This window comes from Labrus mixtus, chromosome 24 (assembly GCF_963584025.1).
Source record: "Labrus mixtus chromosome 24, fLabMix1.1, whole genome shotgun sequence".
Classification (NCBI taxonomy): domain Eukaryota; kingdom Metazoa; phylum Chordata; class Actinopteri; order Labriformes; family Labridae; genus Labrus; species Labrus mixtus.
The window spans coordinates 13,552,867-13,572,866 of NC_083635.1; the positions used below are offsets into that span (position 1 = coordinate 13,552,867).

Genomic DNA, 20,000 nt, shown 5'->3' on the forward strand with positions numbered 1-20,000 from the left:
TATATAATATTATATATAATATCAATATAAATATTATATAAATATATCATGTAATATAAATATATACTGTAATATAAATATATACTGTAATATAAATATAAATGTAATATAATACATAAATTTAATATATAATATATAAATATAATATATAATGTAATATAAATATAATATATAAATGTAATATATAATATAATATATAAATATAATATATAAATGTAATATATAATATATAAATATAATATATAAATATAATATATAAATATATAATATAATATAAATGTAATATATAATATATAAATATAATATATAAATATAACTTTTCCCACTCAGTGACAGCTGAGGAGACTCACTTAGTGACGCCGTAGTCGATGCCGATAGTCGCCAGATATTTTGGGACGAACCTCTTCTCACAGTAACGTTTGATGATGCAGCTCTGAAAGGACAAACGATTAAAACGTTCCTGCAGATTCTTTCACACCAAACCTCCTTCAGACATCCACAGACGCAACGTCTGAACACATCCTGCAGCCGCGTCTTTAAAGTTCACTTTGAATCTTTACACGTCAGAGCTCAGTTTGTATTTTATATTTTTATTATACTGTCACAGTTAGCCCATAAGGGTGTGTGTGTGTGTGTGTGTGTGTGTGTGTGTGTGTGTGTGTGTGAGATAATATAAATGATGCTAATGTTCGTTTGAATCGTTTAATAATTCAGTTTAAGAGGCTGAAAGCTTTAAGGAACATCCTTTAGAGATCAATGTCCCCCACAGAGAGATATAAATGATGAACATCATTCTATCAGAAGATGAAGTAAAGTTTCACTATGAGCTTTAGTTTTATTCTTTATAAAGCCATGAACTTCTTTTCTTGCAGTTTTTTTTACTTTTTCGTGTGTGACTTTACATTTAATAGAGCTGACATGTTATATCATCACCCTCTAGTGATTGTAAAGTGTAACTACATCTCCCTGCTTTGGGTTTTATTTTGAAAGTGTCTTTTCACCTGATAAACGCGAGTGTTTGCTGCCCTCAGGTGGTGAAAACGGGTAATTACAACCTTCATTTACTACAGCCAATAAAATACAAATTCAGAAAATATTTTATGAAAAATGAGGTAATTTAACATTGAAATACGTTTGAATAACTTAAATATTTTATATAAATAATACATTGAAATACCAACTCTTTTTATTTTGAAATAACCAACGTATGATTCTGATAATAGTTATTTAAAACTCTTGATTTAATACAGAATATTGAATTAAATCATTTCATATTCATGCCGATCTCTCAAACACTTTGAAACCCTGATGTTTATATCACCTGGTGAAGTGATTGCTGCCTTCTGGTGGTGGAAATGTGTAATTACAACTTTCATTTACTACAACCAATAAAGAATCATATCTAAAACGTATTATATATCCTATAAAATATAAATTAAATAATATTTTAAACAATAACATATATTTGAAAATCACTTTGTTCAGCTATTTTGAATTCACCAACTTAATATTCACATATCTCCATTGAAAACATTTTATTATATTATAGGTATATATATACATATAAAAATATAACTTTATATTGATGCCGATCTCTCCATCAAACAGTCCTCATTTGAAACACATCCTCTCTGATGTTCTTCTCTTCATATTTCATAAGATTTAAACCAGAATGTGTTAAATATGTTTATTTCTTAATGAGGTTTCGTCTCGTTTTAAAGTCAAAATATAACATTTAATGAAAAACACTTTCATCAGTTTGTTGAGAGATTCTGAACTAAATATATTCTCTTTAAACTTTTAGAGGGAAACTGTTTTTAAAGTGAATAAATGTGAAGAGAATCCAACATTTGAATTGAAACACCTGGTGAATATTTACCTTTCCCACCTCCGCGTTCCCGAGGCTGATCACCTTCACCCGCAGAGACTTCTTGTTGTCTCTCCTCTTCGGCGGGTTCGTTTCCATCTCCGTTAATTTAACGTGTTTACGGTGAATCTGTTCAGACAGGTACCGAGCACCGACCCGGTGATGATGCTGCTGTTGTTGTTGACAGCGCAGCTAACAGGCTAACGAGCTGTTAGCTTCACTCTCTCTTCACCTTTAATCTGAACTATCACCGTGTTTAAGAAGAACTGAGCATCATGTAGCTTAGCATTAGTGCTAATGTTTTAATTTACTGTTAATAAAACGCACAGCGGAGACATAGCGAGCTAAATAGCTTCATAGCCTAAAATGCTAACAAGCTTTATAAAGACCAGCGTCAAGTTAGCCGTTAAACTAAAACAAGACTTCCGGTAACCCTTTCAGAATAAAAGTAATCTAACGACGACTTGGAAATACTGATTTGACTTTTCTGTTTAATGAAGAATAAAAATAAGACAACAGTGGGGCAGAAAAAAAAGAGTCATTAAAGGAGACTGTTTAAGAAACATTTTTAATATTCTACGATTCATTTAGCAGAAGCTTTTAGTCATCAGAGAGTAAAACACGTGAAGAAGACAAGAACAGCCAAATATTCTCAGAAATGATCTGTCGTATTTTACAAAACAATTTCTCAGGAAAACAACTAGCGGTCGATATAAAACTACTCCCATCATAACCAGTACACAGAAAACTATAAAACAATATTTAAAATATAAGAAAGACAGCAGGAGATTTGTGTTTATAACTAATATTTTTAAAACCATTTAAAATAAAGAAAAGTGAAAAGAACAAAAACATCTGGAACAAACCCAAACATCTGTTTTAATGTCTGATATTTAATTTAATGATTTATTGATAAAGCTCCACACGGATGGACTTTAAAGATTTTACTGAAAATTAAACAAATAATTATTATTTTTTAGATATATCTGATGATTTGTTTTGGTAGTTTAAATATTAATTAATTTAAAATGTAATTAGCTTCATGAAACATCCTTCCGTTTTGATGGTGAAACAGCGACATCCGGTGGACAAACTGTGGTACTGCACCCCGCAGAGTTGTGTTTAGAGATGATCCCTCTGCTTCTAAAATAATCTTTATGACATGAACAAGATAAAGTTACAAAGATATTAAAATATAAATGTTATAAATTCATCTCCTGCTTTTATTTACACTGACCGGAGACCCTCCTCATTTATTCAATCTTTTTCAAACTATTGTTTTCGGTCACGTAGTAACGCACACCGTTGCTTCTGTGGTCGCTGCGTCCGGTCTGAAAGCACCCCGACACGTTACGTTTGGACTAAATCAGCTGAACAGACGTCAAACCAGCGAGCTGAAACATCATCCTTCAATTTAGACTTTAACGTTTTCAAGGGTTTTATGGATTCTTTTTTCTGAAAGTTACCGTAAAACTTTTAAAAAAAAGCCCCAAACTAAAAATAGAAATCACTCTAACCTTCTGCTCCATTTAAACACTAAACGCAAAGATGGCGTCTGACTGAGAGCAGCAGCAACACCAGGCAAGGAAAAGGGGGTGGGGCCTAAAAGTGGGAGGAGCTTTTATTAGAAGTTTTACGGTAAGACGTGGATTTGAAGTTAAACTGAGTTTTGAGGTGTTTTTATGTTCAGAGGGTCAAAGGTTAAATGTACAGATTCTCTAAAACAAACGTCGTCATCGTTTGTTTTGGCCGCAGGGAGTCGTGGTTATCTGGTGAGCCGTGACGTGGTGATGGCGGCGTTAGCGGGCAGGAAGCGGCTGCATCTGCAGCGAGTCGTACGTGTCTCTGGTGGCCGAGCTCAAACCCTGAAGAGACAGGAAACACTTTAATGTTCCAGGAAATAGACGGACCCCACTGACAGATAACCTGGAGGATCGAGTGACATAAAAACAATAAACGTGTTCAGACTCACCTGGTAGATCTGCTCGTTCTTCCTCTGACGCTGCACAAACACAAAAACAACAGATTTTAAATCTACACTGTAAAATATTCATGATGAAATCAAAAGAACAAACATCAGAGGAGTCACCTCTCTCTTCACCGGGAGCGCCTTGTATTCTCCATCAGAGTGTTTGTTCAGAGTCTGAAACAAAGACACAATGCATGCTGGGAGATAATCATATAAAGAACAATACATCTCATCTGTGTCTCTTTAGAAACAACAAACTTCAAAATAAGAGCGTGTTTGTTACCGTGTATTCAGAGTCATCGGCCATCCTGCGGTTCTGAAAAAACAAAAGGAGAAACTTTAGAAATCAAAGTTCTGTTCCTTTAAAAACAACAAAGTGATCTGTAATCTTTAAAAGGTTTTCAGGTTCTTATAAAGGCTCCAGTATTTGAGGGTCTTAAGGTCTCACTTTGAGGGTCTTCTAATGCTTTTTAAAACTTTTCTCATAGAACCAGACGCTGAGTTTGAGTTTTGATATTGAAAACAGACTCACTCGTCCTCTCTCAGGGTCTCCTCTGACCAGCGGGGCGTAACCTCCAGAGTCCAGAGCCTTCAGATCCACAACGCAACACCATGACAAGTAAACACCATGACAAGTAAACACCATGACAAGAAAACACCACACCATGACAAGTAAACACCATGACAAGTAAACACCATGACAAGTAAACACCACACCATGACAAGTAAACACCATGACAAGTAAACACCATGACAAGTAAACACCACACCATGACAAGTAAACACCATGACAAGAAAACACCATGACAAGAAAACACCACACCATGACAAGTAAACACCATGACAAGAAAACACCATGACAAGAAAACACCATGACAAGTAAACACCACACCATGACAAGAAAACACCATGACAAGAAAACACCATGACAAGTAAACACCATGACAAGTAAACACCACACCATGACAAGTAAACACCATGACAAGTAAACACCACACCATGACAAGTAAACACCACACCATGACAAGTAAACACCATGACAAGAAAACACCATGACAAGTAAACACCATGACAAGAAAACACCATGACAAGAAAACACCATGACAAGAAAACACCATGACAAGTAAACACCACACCATGACAAGTAAACACCATGACAAGAAAACACCATGACAAGAAAACACCATGACAAGTAAACACCACACCATGACAAGTAAACACCATGACAAGTAAACACCACACCATGACAAGTAAACACCATGACAAGAAAACACCATGACAAGAAAACACCATGACAAGTAAACACCACACCATGACAAGTAAACACCATGACAAGAAAACACCATGACAAGAAAACACCATGACAAGAAAACACCATGACAAGTAAACACCATGACAAGAAAACACCATGACAAGTAAACACCACACCATGACAAGTAAACACCATGACAAGTAAACACCACACCATGACAAGTAAACACCATGACAAGAAAACACCATGACAAGAAAACACCATGACAAGAAAACACCATGACAAGAAAACACCATGACAAGAAAACACCATGACAAGTAAACACCACACCATGACAAGTAAACACCATGACAAGAAAACACCATGACAAGTAAACACCACACCATGACAAGTAAACACCATGACAAGAAAACACCATGACAAGAAAACACCATGACAAGTAAACACCATGACAAGTAAACACCACACCATGACAAGAAAACACCATGACAAGTAAACACCATGACAAGTAAACACCACACCATGACAAGAAAACACCATGACAAGTAAACACCATGACAAGTAAACACCACACCATGACAAGTAAACACCATGACAAGTAAACACCATGACAAGAAAACACCATGACAAGAAAACACCATGACAAGTAAACACCACACCATGACAAGTAAACACCATGACAAGAAAACACCATGACAAGAAAACACCATGACAAGTAAACACCACACCATGACAAGAAAACACCATGACAAGAAAACACCATGACAAGTAAACACCATGACAAGTAAACACCATGACAAGTAAACACCACACCATGACAAGTAAACACCATGACAAGTAAACACCATGACAAGTAAACACCATGACAAGTAAACACCACACCATGACAAGAAAACACCATGACAAGTAAACACCACACCATGACAAGTAAACACCATGACAAGAAAACACCATGACAAGAAAACACCATGACAAGTAAACACCACACCATGACAAGTAAACACCATGACAAGAAAACACCATGACAAGAAAACACCATGACAAGTAAACACCACACCATGACAAGTAAACACCATGACAAGAAAACACCATGACAAGAAAACACCATGACAAGTAAACACCACACCATGACAAGAAAACACCATGACAAGTAAACACCACACCATGACAAGTAAACACCACACCATGACAAGTAAACACCACACCATGACAAGAAAACACCATGACAAGTAAACACCATGACAAGAAAACACCATGACAAGTAAACACCACACCATGACAAGAAAACACCACACCATGACAAGTAAACACCACACCATGACAAGTAAACACCACACCATGACAAGAAAACACCATGACAAGTAAACACCATGACAAGAAAACACCATGACAAGTAAACACCACACCATGACAAGAAAACACCATGACAAGTAAACACCACACCATGACAAGTAAACACCATGACAAGTAAACACCACACCATGACAAGAAAACACCATGACAAGTAAACACCACACCATGACAAGAAAACACCATGACAAGTAAACACCATGACAAGTAAACACCATGACAAGTAAACACCACACCATGACAAGTAAACACCACACCATGACAAGTAAACACCATGACAAGAAAACACCATGACAAGTAAACACCATGACAAGAAAACACCATGACAAGTAAACACCACACCATGACAAGTAAACACCACACCATGACAAGAAAACACCATGACAAGTAAACACCACACCATGACAAGAAAACACCATGACAAGTAAACACCACACCATGACAAGAAAACACCATGACAAGTAAACACCATGACAAGTAAACACCATGACAAGTAAACACCACACCATGACAAGTAAACACCACACCATGACAAGAAAACACCATGACAAGTAAACACCACACCATGACAAGAAAACACCATGACAAGTAAACACCATGACAAGTAAACACCATGACAAGTAAACACCACACCATGACAAGTAAACACCACACCATGACAAGTAAACACCATGACAAGAAAACACCATGACAAGTAAACACCATGACAAGTAAACACCATGACAAGTAAACACCACACCATGACAAGAAAACACCATGACAAGTAAACACCATGACAAGTAAACACCACACCATGACAAGTAAACACCATGACAAGAAAACACCATGACAAGTAAACACCATGACAAGAAAACACCATGACAAGAAAACACCATGAGAGAGGAGACGGAGAAAAGATGAAACAACAAGACAACAAATCAAAAACACAACACTTTTTATCCAACGAGAGATCTGTCTGTTTGTCTGTCTGTTTGTTGTCTGTTTGTTTGTTTGTCTGTTTGTTTGTCTGTTTGTTATGTTTGTTTGTCTGTCTGTTGGTTTGTCTGTTTGTTTGTCTGTTTGTTTGTTGTTGTGTTTGTTTGTCTGTTTGTTGTTGTTGTGTTTGTTTGTTTGTTGTTGTGTTTGTTTGTTGTTGTTGTGATTGTTTGTCTGTCTGTTTGTTGTTGTGTTTGTTTGTCTGTTTGTTGTTGTTTACTCACGCTGCCCTCTGCTGACTTCACTTTTTCTCTGAAGAACTAAAACAGAAACAAAGTGAAGATTAAAAACTGTAAATCATGACCTTTGACCTTCAGACTGACGGTACACTGACCTTCTCTCTGATGAACATTCCGGTGATGACGAGTCCGTACAGACCGAGGAAACCGTCCAGGATGTAACACAGCTGAGGGTCGTACAGGGACAACGCCTCTGTCAAAGGTCAAAGGTTAAAGGTCATACACACGGACAAAGACAGGAATGTTTACAGTGTAAGTACAGGAATACAGTTACTGACACTGAGACAGACCAATCAGATGAAAGAGGGCGGGACTTCAAGTGAGCGAGTTAGAAACAGTTTGTGTGATGCTGCTCAGTGGTTTCCTCCATCTCTCACACAGGTGTGTGTGTGTGTGGTTCAGTGTGTGTGTGTGTGTGTGTGTGGTTCAGTGTGTGTGTGTGTGTGGTTCAGTGTGTGTGTGTGTGTGTGTGTGTGTGTGTGTGTGTGTGTGTGTGTGTGGTTCAGTGTGTGTGTGTGTGTGTGTGTGTGTGGTTCAGTGTGTGTGTGTGTGTGGTTATATGTGACACACGCGCACCGTCTCGATCACCACTCTCTGCATGTGGACTCATCCGCCACTGAAAATAGTCCCAAACAAACACAAACCATTCTTCTTGTTTAACTGAACGTCTTCAAACTCTGAATGTGTTTTTTCAGCCCTGAGTAGTGACTGCAGGTATCTCATGAAGGCGCCTTCAGGTAAGACTGAGGGTAAAGTGACCACGCCTCCCCTGATACGACCTTTTGAAACACACGTACGCGTAGACGCCCATCATTACTTTTCTTCAAAACTGATGCTGCTCTGTCTCATCGCCACACTGCCCCTAGTGGTCAAATGTATTATTACATCTTCCTGTAGGCGTTGAGTCATTCTCTGTGGACCTTCAGGACCGACGCTCCGAACGCCTGCAGGATGTCATGTGATCACACGAGTAGTGACATTAAAACATGGGGTGAAGAGTCCACGTGACAGAGGAGGGACAGGAAGTCATTAACGCTGATATGTGAGCGGGGGGGAAAGGAAACGACAAACCACAGAAGATAACTCGACCGACTCCTCTCTAACTTTTCTGTTCTTCACTTGATTCAAATATTTGACTTCTTATTATAAACAAGATTTGGACGAACGATTTTATTTTGTAGAAAAAGACAACGAGAGACTAAAGAATAAAATAAGACAAGAGGACGATGAGTCATCAAAACATTCACCCCCCGTACAGTGTGTGTCCATCCAGACATGAGCTAATCACACCTATTTGGTTTTTTGAACCAGGCTGTAAACATGTTAATCTCTGCTGTAAAAACAGGCTTTTTAGAATGGGTGTGTATGTGACTTCCTGTGCTTCTGCAGCCAGCCTCTAGTGGACACTCCAGGAACTGCAGGTTGGTGCTTGCTTTTCAGGGAGGATTCAAGTTAAATACTGGATATATTCACGTGTCCAAAAAGCTTTTTAATAACTTCATGAGATGTTTAGAATTAAAAACGCTCCGATCTCGTTTCTGATAAAAACTCTGAACCTCCAGAGAGTTTCCTGTCTTTACGTTCTGATGATCATTAGAAAGACGGCCGCTTGAGATAAAAATACATTCTGATGAGAACAAAAATAAAGAGTGAACACACACATGCACGCACGCACGCACGCACGCGCTGACTTCCTGCTGTGTGGTCAGGCTGGATGTGACACGATGTGGTCGAGTATCAAACATGAAAACCTGTTTTTTTTTTTAAAAGATCTCATTTCAGGGTAATTTAAAGTTTTTCCAGTTTGAGTCCTGAAGATGAAACCTCTCAGACTCTCATAAAGAAACTCGTCATCTCTCAGGAGTTTTTGTTTCCATGGTTACGGGAACTCATCAGCTGATAAGAAATGTGAAACATTAACTGAAACTCTAAACATCCGTCTGATGGAGAAACGTCTCGACTCTGACGTCTGACTCTTTCACATTTTTACATTAAAGTCTTTTTGTTTTCCACTCGTCTCATTTTTAAATAAAGTTATTCAAACACGTCTCACCGTCACGCCGTCTGCATCAAACAAACCGCTCGTTTTACATCACGTTGCTGTGGACGAGACAACTGAAAGATGTTGCTGCCAAAGTTGCTGTAAATATTTCTGAAATGTTGTAAACCTGAGCAACATGTTGAGAAGTTGCAAACAGAGTTACTCAGATGTTTCCTAAATGTTTGTTGTTGTTGTTGATGAAAATGTTTCTGAGTAATTAGGAAAATGCGGCTCAGAAAGTTTCTCAAATGTTTCCTCAGCATGCAACGGAATCGTTTTAAAAAGTTGCAGAAATCTGAGCAACATGTTGCTGAAGAGATATTCCTGAATAATTGTTTAAAACAGCAATCAAATCAGTCAAATCTTTACACTGAACCGTTTCTGTTTCAGCCGTTTCTCCGTCTCATGTTTCCATAGCAACGACACGCGAGACGGAGAATCTGAAACTTTAAAACTGTTTTTATGAGTTTCTCTCATCTCCATCAGACGAAGCTCAGTTTGGGGAAGACGTTCAACGTTAAGAACCACAGCACAACGCTACTTCCTGTGTGTGTGTGTGTGTTTGTGTGTGTGTGTGTGTGTGTGGAGGTTCACTCTCTGTGGTCAGCTCATCTTCTCACACTACAAAGACAAAGTTGCGCTCTGACATGAAGCGTTTCATCTCTACACTTTCATGTTCCAGTTCATATTTTGTTTTTTATTTTTGTGTCTTTAAAAGATTTTAATGTGAAAGTTTAAAGATTTTAATGTGAAAGTTTAAAAGATTTTAATGTGAAAGTTTAAAGATTTTAATGTGAAAGTTTAAAGATTTTAATGTGAAAGTTTAAAAGATTTTAATGTGAAAGTTTAAAGATTTTAATGTGAAAGTTTAAAAGATTTTAATGTGAAAGTTTAAAGATTTTAATGTGAAAGTTTAAAGATTTTAATGTGAAAGTTTAAAAGATTTTAATGTGAAAGTTTAAAGATTTTAATGTGAAAGTTTAAAGATTTTAATGTGAAAGTTTTTTAAATCATCTTGTGAATAACGAGCTAATGGAGATTGAAGCTGCCGGTGTTCCGTAGACAAATGCGTCCCTGCTCAAGTCATCCGTACGTTGACCTTCATCGTCTGTTTAATAAATAAATTCAAACCTGCAGACGGCGAGCAGAAGCCTCACAGCGCGCTCTTATTTGACCCGCCATCAGAGCGCCTCACACGAGCGGCATTTCAGATTAAGAGACGTTTAAAGTTTCTGCAGACGGTGAGAGGGAGATTTTAAACTGGGACGTACTGGTTTGAACTGGTCCTTTAGTCTTTACTGGTAAACACGGCAGTCAGCGCTGAAGTTATTTGAAGGTCTGATGGTTTAAACTGGTATTATGATTTTATCTCTGGATGCTCTGAACTGGTCTTTAAGGCTCTTAATGGTTTGAACTGGTCTTTAAGGCTCTTAATGGTTTGAACTGGTCTTTAAGGCTCTTAATGGTCTGAACTGGTCTTTAAGGCTCTTAATGGTTTGAACTGGTCTTGTTTTAGTCTGTACTGGTATTTTATCATCTTCTCATTGGATGATAGAAAACGTTCTTGTCATGGTCTTAACAAGAACTAAAAGCTGACGTTGGTTTGTTCTGGTCACTTGATGGTTCTGACTGGTTTTTAACACGTGAATCTTTAGATGGTTTAACTGGTTAGTCACTGGTTTTCATCACAAACTACCAAAAACGACCACGGAGCCACTGACCCTGATGGACGCCACAAGCCGGAGTGCGTCGGTTTAATAAAGATGGAGCCGTTTTGTCCTCCTGAAACACTTCCTGCTCTGCGATGGTTTGAAATGTCTGTTCACTTGTACTGGTTTCAAACCAGTTAGAGATCAGCAGCCACGAGTACAAAGAGCCAGAAAATAAAATAAAAACATAATGAACATGAAAAGTTCAGGATCAAAAACTTATTTCAGCAGCTTTTATTAATATTTATATTTATTGAAGCTAAAGCTAATGGCTAGCTTAGTTTCTCTACACGACACTTCATCAGCTGAAATAAAATAAAGTTTCTCCAGAGACAAAGAAAAAAAAACATCTTAAACATTAAAATAATCACGTTTTATTAAACCTTCAATTTAACTCGTTAACACAAACGTGGAGCAGCTTTTTGCTTCAGGTGTTGATAAATGTATCCCTGCAGAGAATCACATAAACCGTGTTTGAAGAACAGAATCAGGAAGTAAAGTTTATAATAAAGTTAAATGTGCTTATAAAGACACTTTTTACAAACTGTAAAGCTCGTCGTGTGGCGTGCTCTCAGGTAGGACGGCGTGCTCTGGTGACCCGTAAGGCTCATTCACTGGAACACCTTTAAGGTAACTCTTGTTCTGCTCGATAACCTTTAGAACTGTTTATTAACTGTTTATTAACGTTTATTAACGGTTTATTAACTGTTTATTATTTACAGTGTATGATCTGCGCTCTCTGTTTTTAACACGGAAGAACCGCTCAGTCTTCACGCTCTCCGTCCCAAACGCTCGGACAGAAAAGGTGACGGGGCTTCTGGGTATTCTGCACCCTCAGCCTGGAATCTGCACAAGGACTTGAAACTCAAGGAGCTGGAGTCCTTAAAAGTTTTTAAATCTAAAATGAAAGACAAGGAAGCAGATTCTACAGGATGTTGATGTTTCAGCTTGACTGTTTGAACTACACACTCACAGATTTGACTCTTTAAACTTTAGTGTTTTAATAAATGATACTTTGTCTGTGTGTAACTTTGTGATGATGATCTCTCCTGGAAACCAGTTCTTCACCACAAAGGGACAAAACATGGTTAAATAAAGGTTCACTAAATAATAATAAAATATTAATACAATTATTTAACCTGAGTAAAAATGACCTGCACACCATGTTTTAAATGTATATTGTCTGTAAAGTTATTTTAATGGATGAGAAATTGTCCTGTTATGAGCATTTCTCTACGTAACAGCTTCCTTCTCCGTTAGCTCGTTAGCTCATGAGCTAATCTGCTACTTAGCTGAGCTGCTACTACATTTAGCTTCACAAGCTAATATAATTATATAACAAGGAGCAAATTCAAGTCGGAAAGTTAAATAAATAATGTTAAATGACTCTTAAATGAGATAAAAATCTAACACAGATGATTCAGAGACGATGACAGTAGATTCCAACATGGCGCCCGGAGAGAAACAAGTTTAAACCGTTTGTTTTCAGTCAGTCAGACATTTTACATTTTTACACACAATCTGTTGATCTGATGAAAAACATGTTTCTGTGAAACCATACACATCATTATTTATCATTTTTAAAGACGATTTCAAGTGTTCAGGTGAAGAAAACAAGTAAAAACTACTTTTTTATTTTATTTTTTTGCTCGATAATTTTCGTTTTACATTTTTCTAAATAATAAACGTTTTCTTTTTAAGATTGATTTCTTGTTTGTTTCCTGTTTTTATTTACTGTTGAACATGTTTAATAAAAAGTAATAATGATAAAACATTTTAAATAAGTTGATTTAGTGTTTCATCAAGCAGAAGAAGAACATCTTTAACCTGTTGTTAAAACGTCTACAGGTGTGTGAGCTGTTCTTACCTGCGGGGTGACACACGGCGGACAGCAGGAGCAGGACGCAGGTCCACGTCGGCAGCTCCATCACTCACCGGTTAACCGAACCGTTAATCGAGAGAGAGAGAGAGAGAAAGAGAGGACAGCTGGAGCCGAGCGGGACGACTGAAACGTTTCTTCTTCTTCTCTCGACTTTAAGTGGAACAGGAAGTGGTGAGAGCTGCTGTAACAGGTGACACACACACACACACACCTACTGAAACGACTCTCTCTCCCACACATGATCAACACAACATATATACACACACACACACACACACACACACACACACACACACACACACACACACACACACACACACACACCTACTGAAACGACTCTCTCTCCCACACATGATCAACACAACATATACACACACACACACACACACTCACTCTGAACACACACACACACACACACACTCTGAACACACACACACACACTCTGAACACACACACACACACACACACACACACGTTGTGTTTTGATGTTGCAGCAGAGTTCAATCTGAATCACTGAAGGAAACATCGACGTCTTTTTCTTCAGAGAGAAAATTCAGACAATAAATAAATAAAGCTGTTTTTATTCTTTGTGGTAATAAATGAGATTTATAGAAATGAGATTTATAGAAATGTTTATCAGATGTTTGATGATGAAGTTTAAAAAGTTTTCATCTTCGTCTGTTTTACTGTAAAACTTCTAATAAACGACCCGAGCTGTAACTAACTTTACAATCATCAACACGTGAAGACATAAAAGCATAGATATAAATATACACACGTTAACATGTGGTGTCACTATATCTGTTGAAAAAAAGACAAAATTAAATCAAAAACTGAAAAAATGATTTAAAGCACAAACTTTATTTTGAAAATCATACGTTGATTTACTCTCAAAAATACATTCTGACAGCAACGTCATCAAAATTATAAATCATTGGATTAGAGTGAAAACATGGCTGAAGCCCCGCCTCTAGTTAAGATGGTATAAAAGCCACGCCCCTTCCACACAACAAGCCACGCCCACTCCCCAGCTAGTATTACTCCCCTTCTTTGACTGTGTCGGCAGAGACTCTGTCCTCTCACTGGATTTTACTGTTCTGATTTGTTCTGGTTTGTGGGCGGAGCTGGTGTGTTTCCTCCAGCCAATGACAGAGCAGCAGGTGAGTTTAGGAGTGGATACAATTCAGTGATTGGACACCATTCAAAGCGGTGAATATGACGGACGTGGACGTAGCAGCAAAGAAGAGAAAATATAATGAGAGTGAGGAGAAACACCAAGTGGATAAAGCTCGTTCTAAAACGAGGGTGAACCTTGTGTTGTCTTTTACCCGTGGACGTGGAGTTGGTCTACTTCCTGTTGGACAGGAAGGTGACAAACACCGGCCGTTAGCTTACAGTGTAGCTACAAGTAGTAAACGTACACACTACGTCCTGCAGGGGGCGGGGCTTCAGGGGGAGATGAGCCCAGGAGGGGGAGGGGCCCAGTTTGAATGTTTACAAACATTTCTCCAGACTCCTCCTTTAAGAAAAGAGTTTTCCTGTCACTTTGTTGTTTTGTAAACAAAATGAAAGTTTGTGTAACGCCTCAGAGAGACGTGAACCTTCACTTCATCTTTTAACTCTTTTTTTATTTTCTAAATGTAAAACACTTTTATAACAAGTTTAACTTTGTTAGCATTCAAGAACTACAGCTCCCACGAGGCCTGCTGACCGCTAAGAATCCTGGGAGATGTAGTCTTTGAAAGAATCAAACCTGCGAGTTCTTCTTGTTAATAACTTTAAGAACAACCAACACTGAATCTGATTGAAGAACGACTTCTTGATTTATTTCATCACACGTTGATTTTTGATTCTAATATTCTTGAATATTTATTCAAACTGTTTCCTCTCCTGGCTCATCTCATCACGTTATAAAGTGCACTTTGTGGTCAGATCTTTAAATCAGCGTTTATAAGACTGAGGTTTGGCGTGTTCAGGAGTCTGACGTCACAAAACACAATAAAGAAAAGGAAACACACTTTCAAAATAAAGCGTGTTTCCTGTTGGAGTAAATATATAAAAACATCAAGAGGCACTTTGACTTCAACCTTCACTAAATAAACATGTAGAGGTCGTATTATCAGCTCAGCGGCTCCCTCTTGTGGTCAAACTCACACACTGCAGGCGGCTTCTTATTCATGAAACACTTTAAATGATTTCACACGTTTTTAAAATCTGATCGTCACAGAAACCTGAGATTCTTCACACTTCACTGATATGTTATTTTGTTAAATGAACCTTTAAAAAACACTTTCCACGTGTCTTAAGATCGAGTCATTTTGTAGTTTTGATCGATATTTGTAGTCCACTTATTGTAGAACTACAAGAACCAGCAGTCTGACCGTCAGTGGTGCTTCCTGTGTGGATCTGCCTGGAAGTATTCCTCTGGAGTGACCGTCTTCACCCCGCCAAAATAATCCAACACCCACACCTGAAACACAGAGCGGGAGGCATGAGCATCACAGAGACGTCCTGCCTTCTGATTGGCTGATGACATTGATGTTTGGACCAATAGGAACACAGCAAATCACACGTACCTGAGTGATGTTGAACTTAGCGAAGAACCAGTTGTGATCAGTGGGCCAGTCGATCATCTCCGGGTGTCGACTGAACAGAGCCTTCTTAGCAAAGTCCGCCTCCGTCCCGTTCACCTGCACAGCCCACACAGTGAGGTCAGAGGTCATGTGACTGCTCACCTGGATACACAGGTGTGTGTGTGTGTGTGTGTACCTCCATCACAGATCCAGACAGGATGATGTGAGCGCAGAGAGGACTCTGAGGGTCGAAGCCCTGCTGACGACAATAATCAGTCTGAGCCAGAGACATGGAGAGAGACGCCTGAGGGTTCACCTGGAGAGAGAGAGAGACACACACACACACACACACACACACACACACACACACACACACACACACACACACACACACACACACACACACACACACACACACACACACACACACACACACACACACACACACACACACACACACACACACACACACACACACACACACACACACACACACACACACACACACACACACACACACACACACACACACACACACACACACACACACACACACACACACACACACACACACACACACACACACACACACACACACACACACACACACACACACACACACACACACGTTTCCTTAATGTCTGTTACACACAGCTTCTGTTGTCACAGGTTGAACATACGCTGACTTCAGGTGTGTGACAGAATCTTTAAGACATTATAAAAACCTCCTCAGTGACCTTTAACCCTTTAAAGTGAACGTTCATCTCTCTTTGTTCTGTTTGTTTCTGTTGTGTTCGTCACGCGCTGGTTTCCTGTCACATGACCTCCACTCTCACATGTGACTGTAAAACAGCTGAGTCACTGTGTGAAGGAACTGCTGCGTCATGCTGGAGCCTCAGCATGACAGTGTGTTTCTCTCACTTCAGATCAGAGAGAGAAACACAGGAGATATTTACGATGACTTTTAAATATTTCTGTGGACTGTGAACAGTTAGAGACGGTGGGAACTTAATGTCCCCCTTTAAGGTTCTTTAATCAACATGATCACAGCCTGTTTGACGAGAGGAAACAGACTCTGAGATATTTAAACTTTAATGAATAAATCTGTTGTTTTGAAATGTTAAACTTTCTTGAAGGTGTTTTTTTAGAATCATCATTTTGAATGCTTCATATTAAAGTTTATCCAGCTTCCTGTTTTCACTTCTTCTTTGTAGTCCAGTTTGATGTGGACTCATCACAGGACTCTGTTTGGAGGTTTAATAGACCAGAAGAGAAGGCAGACTGAACAACCTTTTAAAGGCAGATTTGAACTTTGACCCCAACAGAAACTTTAAATATAAAGCTTTAATAACAACACTTTAAAGTGTGTGTGTGTGTGTGTTACCTCCAGGTCCTTCACAGAGACCTCCATGTGGGTCAGGTACATGTAGGGCACCCCGGAGCTGGAGCCTTCCGGTCCGTCGCTGACTGAGAAGGTGTTGGAGAACGGCTGACCCACCACCGGCTTGTGGGTGGAGATGGTGGCCATGGAGGCCCAGTCCACCTGGTGGGCTACGAAGCGGGCTACCCGGGCCAGCTGGTCGTGAGGGGGGATCCGGATCCTGCAGGAGGAGGAGGAGACCGGGAGGCAGACCCCGAGGAGTCCGAGGAGGAGCACACATAGAGGCCGCAGGAGAGCGCTCATTGTCGGGTTCGGTGTGTAGTGAACAGTCGGTGAAACGAACCGGAGGAGGAAGATATATAAACAACAAGCACACATCCGGTCTGGCTTTTCAAAGTAAAGTCGTAGACAGTTAAGGCAGAAAGTCGTCTTCAACGTCAAATTCTTACTACAAAATAAAAGCTGCATTCACGCGCTCTTACAGTTTAGAGCTCGTGAGTTTAAAGTCGTCACGTGGAAACAAAGTGTTCATTAAATTATCATTTTGTTTTATTTAATTAATTCACTCTGTGTTCTACTAAGGGTTAGAGTCTAATGCCACATTATCAGTAACTACGGAGGCTCAGAAGTCCAATCCGCGGATCATTTAAATCATTAGTGATTAAATCATTATCTCTAATAACTCCTCTTATCCTCCAAATATCTTATATTAGTCATCACTCACACCTGTGGTATTCTTCTTCTCTTCACACTGAGCGCCCCCTGCTGTGCAGAGTGGAGCAGTGCGCCCCCTGCTGTGCAGTGGAGCAGTGCACCCCCTGCTGGTCAGAGTGGAGCAGTGCACCCCCTGCTGTGCAGAAAGGAGCAGTGCGCCCCCTGCTGTGCAGAAAGGAGCAGTGCGCCCCCTGCTGGTCAGAGTGGAGCAGTGCACCCCCTGCTGTGCAGAAAGGAGCAGTGCGCCCCCTGCTGGTCAGAGTGGAGCAATGCACCCCCTGCTGTGCAGAGAGGAGCAGTGCGCCCCCCTGTGGTGTTCATAAGAAGCTCGAGACGACCTCAGATTAGAAACACTTGAGGGATGATAATCTTTATTTGCAGAGTGATTTTAAAATCCAGAGATGTTGTTGAGGGATCTAAAGAGCCAAAGGTCCAGATTCAGTAAAAAGTGAACAACAGAGTTAGAGGACTCTCGCTCAGAGACGAGCAGCAGACGGCGTGCTGTGATCAGTGAGTTTCTCCCTGCAGCTCACACATCTCACACAGATTCTCCTCCACGGTGAAACCTCCTCGACAGCCGTCACCGCCGCACAGACACGGCACCTCCCGCTCGCCGTCTGCGTCTGAGGAGTAATCCCAGGTGAGCTCGGAGCCCGCCCTGACCACCCTGAGGGAGACACGTCAACAAAGTGGGTGGGGGGTTAAGGTTAAGGTTTTTACTTTAGATGGCGTGCAGGTTTCTAAAAGGTGACTTACCTGCTGGTGAAGAAGGCGATGAGGGGGTAGGCGGGGTCGTGGGAGTCGGTGAAGACGTTCTGGATGAACATGTTTGGCGTGCAGCTGTGCTGTGGAGTTAAAGAACGTTTAAATTGATTTTTGAATAACTTTATTTTTTCCCGCTCTTTTTCCCTCTCAGCTGTTTTTCTTACGTTGAAGAAGCGGCTCACGTTTCCCTCCTTGCTCGCGTCCAGGAAGTTCACGCTCTCCACCTTCATCGCTCTCTTTAGACTCCTCCCACTCTTTGTCTTCAAACCGTTCACGCCTTCGGCAACCTTCTCGGGACTGCCCGTTGTCATGGTAACCGTCTTCTCCTGCGCTGTGGGCAGGGCCTGTGGAGCTCCACTCAGCACCGTCTGAGGACACATGAAGATCTTTAATAAACACATTCAGAACGTGTCATCATGTGGACGCAGCGCTCCGGGTTAGGGTACCTCCTCTCGGTCCTGCGGCGCCGTGCCAGACGGGTCAGCGGGCCTCTGGATGACCGGGACGTGAAGGGGGAGCGAGGTCGCCGTGGGCTCCACCAGGTTGCTCCGCCCCTCCAGCACGGGCGGGGCCAGCCACTCGGTGATGACCTCCACCTCGTCGTCAGAGGGGAGGTCCGCCCTCGTCAGTTTCGGAGGCGGGGCCTCGGCGGGGGAGTGGACCCGTCGCAGGATCACACCTGAGGAACACAAGTTGCCATGGTAACCAAACATGTTATCAGAATCATAACAATGAATCCTCAAACGCCATCTCACCTGCGTATATACACACAAACGTGCCGCGGTCCAAGTCGTCACGGCAACGTACCCCCCAACCTCGCCCCTCCGTCTGGAAGACCTGCAGCCGGACTCTGATCCCCCTCTGGACCAGACGGTTCTGACAGCGAGCGCGGTCACAGCCGCACCACGGACCACACTCGTACACACTGAACGAAACACACACACACACACACACACACACAGATGATTTAAAGAAACAAACACACACACACACACACACACACACACACACACACACACACACACACACACACACACACACACACACACACACACACACACACACACACACACACACACACACACACACACACACAGATGATTTAAAGAAACACACACACACACACACACACACACAGATGATTTAAAGAAACACACACACACACACACACACACAGATGATTTAAAGAAACACACACACACACACACACACACAGATGATTTAAAGAAACACACACACACAGATGATTTAAAGAAACACACACACACACACACACACACACA

At 40.5% G+C, this 20,000-nt stretch overlaps 4 protein-coding genes across 5 annotated transcripts in view; all 4 read right to left on the reverse strand.

The window, feature by feature from the left end:
• Nucleotides 1–2,019, reverse strand: part of dnajc27 (DnaJ (Hsp40) homolog, subfamily C, member 27) — a 3,414-nt gene extending 1,395 nt beyond the window's left edge. The window contains exons 1-2 of the mRNA XM_061032739.1: nt 1,880–2,019; nt 351–433 (exon numbers count right to left, since the gene is read on the reverse strand). Of these exons, the coding sequence (XP_060888722.1) occupies nt 351–433; nt 1,880–1,966 (170 nt within the window). The 5' untranslated portion in view covers nt 1,967–2,019. The remainder of the gene's footprint in view (nt 1–350; nt 434–1,879) is intronic.
• A 397-nt stretch (nt 2,020–2,416) lies between these two features.
• Nucleotides 2,417–13,421, reverse strand: LOC132959329 (T-cell surface glycoprotein CD3 zeta chain-like). Its single transcript, XM_061032246.1, has 9 exons — nt 13,270–13,421; nt 7,748–7,845; nt 7,638–7,673; nt 4,369–4,425; nt 4,120–4,152; nt 3,957–4,010; nt 3,840–3,869; nt 3,217–3,732; nt 2,417–3,178 (listed from the first exon to the last, which is right to left on the reverse strand). The coding sequence occupies exons 1-8, from the start codon at nt 13,328–13,330 to the stop codon at nt 3,667–3,669; spliced, it is 435 nt and encodes a 144-aa protein (XP_060888229.1). The 5' UTR covers nt 13,331–13,421; the 3' UTR covers nt 2,417–3,178; nt 3,217–3,666.
• A 707-nt stretch (nt 13,422–14,128) lies between these two features.
• Nucleotides 14,129–17,895, reverse strand: creg1 (cellular repressor of E1A-stimulated genes 1). Its single transcript, XM_061032245.1, has 4 exons — nt 17,242–17,895; nt 16,054–16,173; nt 15,861–15,974; nt 14,129–15,754 (listed from the first exon to the last, which is right to left on the reverse strand). Exons 1-4 carry the CDS (start codon nt 17,704–17,706, stop codon nt 15,668–15,670), a joined length of 786 nt encoding a protein of 261 aa, XP_060888228.1. The 5' UTR covers nt 17,707–17,895; the 3' UTR covers nt 14,129–15,667.
• Nucleotides 17,896–18,419: 524 nt separating this feature from the next.
• The window catches only part of setdb2 (SET domain bifurcated histone lysine methyltransferase 2), a 7,126-nt gene continuing 5,545 nt past the window's right edge, over nt 18,420–20,000 (reverse strand). The window contains exons 7-11 of one of the 2 annotated variants that reach the window (XM_061032237.1): nt 19,473–19,642; nt 19,164–19,396; nt 18,882–19,085; nt 18,709–18,792; nt 18,420–18,619 (exon numbers count right to left, since the gene is read on the reverse strand). In XM_061032237.1, the coding sequence (XP_060888220.1) occupies nt 18,533–18,619; nt 18,709–18,792; nt 18,882–19,085; nt 19,164–19,396; nt 19,473–19,642 (778 nt within the window). In that variant the 3' untranslated portion in view covers nt 18,420–18,532. Of the gene's footprint in view, nt 18,620–18,708; nt 18,798–18,881; nt 19,086–19,163; nt 19,397–19,472; nt 19,643–20,000 lie in introns of both variants that reach the window. The other variant, XM_061032236.1, reaches the window with a different exon arrangement.

Bases quoted from the DNA above. Each gene is read 5' to 3' on its own strand.
- creg1 (XM_061032245.1), bottom strand. From the start codon at position 17,706: ATGCAGCTTTTATTTTGTAGTAAGAATTTGACGTTGAAGACGACTTTC. The intron at 15,975-16,053 runs GTACACACACAC...TGGGCTGTGCAG, and splicing joins TGTCTGGATCTGTGATGGAG to GTGAACGGGACGGAGGCGGA. The intron at 15,755-15,860 runs GTACGTGTGATT...TCTGTGTTTCAG, and splicing joins CTAAGTTCAACATCACTCAG to GTGTGGGTGTTGGATTATTT.
- LOC132959329 (XM_061032246.1), bottom strand. From the start codon at position 13,330: ATGGAGCTGCCGACGTGGACCTGCGTCCTGCTCCTGCTGTCCGCCGTG. The intron at 7,846-13,269 runs GTAAGAACAGCT...GACCTTTGACAG, and splicing joins CGCCGTGTGTCACCCCGCAG to AGGCGTTGTCCCTGTACGAC. The intron at 4,153-4,368 runs GTGAGTCTGTTT...TTGTTTTTTCAG, and splicing joins GAGACCCTGAGAGAGGACGA to AACCGCAGGATGGCCGATGA.